This window comes from Halyomorpha halys, unplaced genomic scaffold, assembly GCF_000696795.3.
Source record: "Halyomorpha halys isolate HHAL.00 unplaced genomic scaffold, Hhal_1.1 Scaffold154.1, whole genome shotgun sequence".
In the NCBI taxonomy this organism is placed as follows: Eukaryota; Metazoa; Arthropoda; class Insecta; order Hemiptera; family Pentatomidae; genus Halyomorpha; species Halyomorpha halys.
Genome location: NW_027112031.1, coordinates 1,128,817 through 1,135,178, shown reverse-complemented (window position 1 = coordinate 1,135,178; position 6,362 = coordinate 1,128,817). Strand labels below are relative to the sequence as shown.

Below are 6,362 nucleotides of genomic sequence, written 5' to 3'. Positions count from 1 at the left end.
AAAAAAAAAAAAAAATATAGCCAGTGTTTTACAGCAGTTCAAGCGAGTTAGATCTTATTCCTTCTTCTCTTTTTTTACATTTTGCTTTCGCCAATACTTAACTTATATATAATATTACAAAAAAAGAGGTTGTATCATCATCTTACTACTCAGTCATTACAATAGACCATATAAAAACTAAAATGTTAAATCTGATTGAAATTCCTATTTTTAATTTATTTGCTTTATCTTTAGGTTGTGGAAATGTGAATTTTATGAACTATTTCTTGTCTGGGACCATTAGTTATGAAAGGAAGAAATATAAGAATGCCTTAATCGACTACATCATTGCCTTGAGGACATGCCCTCCAATTTCATGCAAACATCTCACTTTTGTTAATTCTACTGTCCAAGATTTGTTTGCAACACTAGTAATTACAATATCTCTTATTAAATTTATTTTAAGTATTTACATTTCATATTATGTTCATATAAATTTATGGATCACTACTTCACTTTTCCCAAAAGAAAAAATCTATTGTTTATTTACTATATCTATTAGATTCTTAAAAATTGTTTAATCTATTTTTCTTATTTATACACATTTGGTTTTTAGTGCCTGCTAAATTATATCTTTTCATTATTGGTGACTCAAAAATTATTCTATAAAATCATAACTCTAGATTTGACTCTATACAGATACATAATAAAAGAATAGTTATCAAGTTTTTTATTTTAATTGTTTGGTATAGCATATTGTTGAAAGGAAAAAGACAAGAACTTTTTTTATCTAAATTTATATAGAACATGGTTCTGATTGAATGTATTTTATTTATTTTAATTGGGATCTGATTCAAATTTTTTATTGTTTAATTTTATTTTATATTCAGTTCTCCTCTTCCTGTTGAACCTTTAAAGTTGTCTATACCAATCCCAGTAGTCTTATTTAAAATTTTAAATGGATTTCAGTTTTTTTTTTCTAGAAATTACATTTACTATCTTAGCACTTAGTTTTCATTGAAAGGAAGATGATAGATATATGGTGTTAAGGGGATAAAAGGAGAAAAATTAAAATTTCTTATAGATCATTCATAGTATTCAAAGATTAATAGTCAGGTCATTTATTTTATATAAACTTTAGAGCATTATTCGATCGATTATTATTATTGGAGCATATTGAAGATCGAATATTATTATTGGACCATTATTAAGATCAATAAACAATACACTTTTGTCACTTTAACAAAAAATGTAAACCAAAAATGTTCTTAACCTAATTTACTACTAAATTGATAATTAAATTACTACTGAACAATTATTAAAATATGTCCCAAATCAAACTTAAACTTATTTACTAATAGATTGTTTTTTTCAGGTCAAAAATCAATAATCTAACCGATAATGGCAGTTCACTTACTGACAGCTAACTTCAACTAGGGCTATTGGTGCAACTGACAATAACAATTATTTTGTAATAATTTCAGCTTATGTAATTTTCAATATGTTCTTTGTATTTTATTTCATTTCTTATGTTTTGTGGATAACAAATAAAAACTGTACAATTAGTATTGATTCTTACTAATAGCTTTTACTGAGGATAGTGTATACTTATATCATGGTACTACTTATTTTTAGGTTAAGTAAGATGACCTTGCTAGCATTAATGAATGAATTAGAATGGAATTCATGGTACATTGTTGATTCATTCAACAATAATGGAGCTTTACATGATTATTGTTATTATATTGTATATTTTAGTTAATTTTAATCCTTTATCATCAGATGAAAAAAGTTACCAAGTGGGAGCCTCTGGGGGCTACTAGTGACTTTTTTTAAAGAATGAATTAGCTTTTAATTATATTATGTATTTTTTTTTTCATTAGGATTACACTGACAGGTCACAGGTCTAGTGATTAGTATCCTAAACTGTTATAAGCATAGTTTTTTTTTTTTGGCCTGAGTTAGATAAACAAATTTTGAGCCTGGAGTTGTATACAGTACATATCGTACCTGTAACCTGTACAAATTTAATTAATATAGAAATTAAAATTAATATTGTATTTAAATTATATTTAATTGACAAAGACTGGTTGATAAGCCCAGCAAAGTAACTAATAGGATTGTAAGGAAAAAAAAATATGTGAGTCTGAAATTAAAATTATATTTTATATGTACATATAACATACAGTGTTATAGACTTCATGATAAATTTATGCATTATGTACATTCATTTTTAAAATAAAACTGGTTTATAATTTTGTAGATAAATCTTTCTTCCTGATTTCTATTCTTCTGTTTCCTATTATCTCTTTAGTTTCAGCCTGGATCTTAACATATAATTTTTTTTTATATGATAACCACATGGTGAGTTAGGACCAACAGACTACTATAGGCCAGGTGTGATTATGCACTTCATTTGCAGCAATAAGTTCCAATCCACCATGGCTCCAATTCCTCACAGAAAATTGAAGTTTTGTATCATTTTTTGTTTTGTTTTATAAGCGTCTCTTTTTTTTTTTTTATTATTATTTAAAAATTTATTCAAGATAATTAAGTTCCTATAGCATCATCCTTAAGAGGATACAATTATCTTTAAGAAATATGATTTGACTTGACTATTTTTTTTAACATAACTAAATCTATTATGAAACTAGAGAGTGGATCAATAGCTGAAGATTCTAATTTTTTATAAATTGCATTTTAATTGTAAATATTATTCACAGCCCCCTACTAGTCTAAAGATATACCACTTCTAGTAAAGCATATACATTTAATAAGTTTTAATTCACCACAAATAAAACCTATACTAATTTGATTAGCCAAAAAGTGCAGTGAGGCATTGCATTTTTTAGAGGGGATGGAAGACATCAAGAGCATTAAAAAAGTTCATATTTCAAACATAAATGAAAGAAATTTGTTTTATTTTTTAAGCTTCACCTTTTTTGTTGAAAATAACTTTTTTGTGGCTAACATAATAATTAATTCTAAATTGCAGCAAAGTAAACAACAAAATGTCTGAAATTATTTTTCACATCGTGAAATATTTTCAATTTTTTTTGTCTCCTACTGAACTACATATTCCCCTCCTCATATGGAATAATGTTCTAGTTAAATATGCTTCACATAAATCCATTTCTGCCCATGGGTAGACACAGTATGATATTTGTATGTTTTCACATTAAATGGTATCAAAATTATGTTTGGCAAACTTTAAAATTAAAACCCATCAAAAATCCTATATTTGGGGATATTTTTTTCATATCTGGACCACTGGATTAGTAAAGGTTCAAATACAAAAGATGTTGCACACAAATATTTCTTAATTTTACATTACTTCGAGAATACATACTTTAACTAAAATTAACTAACACAAGAAAGCTAAATCTAGTTTTTATGATATATTTAAAAGCAGTCTGGGTGGAGCAGCATTTGAGTCCTGGACATATTTAAAAGTCATTTAAATATCTGTGACATTTTATGAGGCATGTCCAGAAAGTAAGAGTATTGTTGGGCTGTCATGCTGATTTTTCTTTTTTTTTTCACAAATTGGCAATACTGAGAGGTAGTGGAGGACCCATATCAGCATCAAAACTCGTCTCCTTTGTGTCTGTTTCTGTGAAATATGTTGATAAGAAATCCTGCTGTGTGAGATGTGCAGTACCATAAGGTTTCTTCTTGCGGAAAAAAAAAACAACTCACGAGACATTTTTTTGGAGTGTGTTTGAAGTGCAACAACACTCAGGGACTTTTGAACTTGCTTTGTTTGACCTGTTAAACCACCTAGCTTACTCCATTAACTTGGAGCCTTCAGATTTTCACCTTACCCCCTTCCTAAACTCTCATGAGGCTAAAAAATTTTAACTGAACAGATGAAACAAGAGGTCTTGGAGTAGACGAAGGTGGTGGGCCTGTTCTGAGGTCAATAACTTTGAGCCAGGACTTACAACTTGTATATAACAGGAAGGCAATTACATAACAAAATAAGTAACATTTGTACAATATCCAGTAATTTTTTTTCAATCAAACAAATTGAGTACTCTGATTTTCTGGACATGCCTTGTATGTACTAATATTACACCAACAATAATGTTAACTAAATTTTAAAAAATCTCAATAGAACATATTGAAAAGTATGTAGCATCACTGGGCAGAAATCTGTTCATTTAATTGAGTTCTGTTAAAGAATAAGCTAAGATTCGCCTCCAGTATTGTAAAATAGTTGGTGATTTGAAATTGTCTCCTCAAAGCACCATATTATCAAATTACTTATACACAAATATAAAGTAAGGAATATAAAATATGTTCTGAATAATTTCGAAAACACTGAATTCGAATGCTTGACAACACCACTATATTCTGTGACTAAATTTTAATACTAATTCATTTAATTTTAACTCTTCAGTATCCCTTATTCTTCCTATGTGGAATTCAAAATTTTGGACGTTGCGACAGGTTGACTGCCAACAAGTTATCTCATAGTTGGTGTTATTGCCTCAGATGCCAACTTAGGAGATAACTCCTAGTTTGTTTACTTGGCTTAATTGGCCAAACTTAAATTGGTTTCCTAGACAGAAATCTTGAAAGGTACTGAGGCCATTTCTAAAATTAAAATATTTCGGGAAAAACATACAAATATAATATCATATATTCATTTATTATTGTTGTTTTTAATTTAACAAAAGAAATTAATTAAGTGGTTCCAATTAAAGCATCAGAAAAAACAATTCTTTAACTTCAAATAGAAATGAAGTTGTACAAATAATATAGAAGCATTGAGCAAAACATTATTAGCACTTTAGTTTGATGTTCATTCAAAATATTAATGAAAACAATCATCCAGAAGCCAAATCATGGGTATAAAAAAAAATCTATAAAACCTTATAAGCGATTAATACTTATTTACAGAACTTTATTTTTAAAAAAATATATAAAAAGATCTTACCTAAAGCTCGCGGATGGAAACTGCCTAAAAAATGGGAATATGAAAAAGGTTTCACATGAAATCCTTGACAATTGCTGAGGTTGAACTTATAATTTCCTAAACACCCATTGTAAATGATATAAATTTAGTGAAAAATTAAACAAAAAAAAAAGTAAACACAATTTGGGAATTAAGAAAAAAAAATTGATGATTCAATTTTATAACGAAAAGAAATCAATAGTTAATGATTATGAACTAATCTTTATTATAGTGGCAAATAACAAGCTGCTATTCTGAGGCAGGAATTTCCTAGGCCCTATGTAAATGTCCAGACAGAATAAAGACTTTAAAATTTGCTTAATGTAAGAACGATATGTGGAAGCATGTTCAACATTAGCTCTCAATGTTAACTATATTATGTGCAGAGATCACCTCAGACTTCAATAACAGCATTTCCCTCTAGTTTAAATACAAGAACATTTTTAGGAAAACTAACCATGTTGAAGTTACTTTAAAAATACAGGAACACATTTTTAATATGATATGAAGCCATAAATATGCCTTGCTGAAATTGTATCACTAATTAATGTTCTACTGATAATCAAAGTGTAGTTCACGATTTTCTAACAAAAATATGGTACAAGTATATACCCACAGGATCTGATCTTCACTTAATATTAAATCAACCTACAGCCATAAAGATTTTAATGTTATGATTAGTACGTACTTTATCTAAAAGTTAATACCTTTATTTTCAATTACATCCATGTCATAGTCATATTAAATCATATTTACTGGCATTAATTATATGACTAGATTTTAAATTTAATAGTTTTTTTTTTTTTTTTTTTACTTTATTAAGTTTATTCACAACTGTAAAAGTATTTTTACAACCAGCGAATGAGATGTAGAGAGAGAGAGAGAGAGAAAAAAAAAAAAGAAAAAGTCATGAAGGCATGAAGGTTAAGGTCATCCAATGATGCCTCTCCATTAAAATTGAAATTTAAAAATCAATTTAAGAGGTCCCTATTCCAGCTCCTTCGTAAACGTCGTCTCGTATCTGCTAAGTCTAGTGTTGATAGTCCTTGAATTAGAGGGTTAGTGTGTGTTGGAAGTGCGTCGTGAAACCGTTTATATAATGATTTAATGGTTGTTTGTACGTAGGCAGTTCGTAAGTCTTTGTGTAAGTTCTTGTTACTGATGTAGGGGGGAGCACTACTGATCAGTCTTAGTAATTTTGATTGAAACTGTTGCAGTTTCAGTAAGTTAGTTTTTTTGGCATATCCATAAATTTGTGCACCGTAAGTCCAAATTGGTCTGAGAAGGTAAGTATAAATCTTTAGTTTTTCTGAAAGTGGCAATTTTGATCGTTTATTTAAAAGATGAAATAATAATTTAAGTCGGAAATTTAGCTTTTGTTTTGTTATTTTTATGTGGGGAGTCCATGTAAGTTGTTTGTCTA

General features: G+C 28.3%; 1 protein-coding gene across 1 annotated transcript in view; it reads left to right on the top strand.

The window, feature by feature from the left end:
- LOC106678677 (uncharacterized) overlaps nt 1–2,241 on the top strand; it is a 30,414-nt gene extending 28,173 nt beyond the window's left edge. Inside the window, exons 15-16 of the mRNA XM_014417367.1 lie at nt 235–410; nt 1,355–2,241. Coding sequence (XP_014272853.1) covers nt 235–410; nt 1,355–1,369 — 191 coding nt within the window. The 3' untranslated portion in view covers nt 1,370–2,241. The remainder of the gene's footprint in view (nt 1–234; nt 411–1,354) is intronic.
- Nucleotides 2,242–6,362: the final 4,121 nt, after the last annotated feature.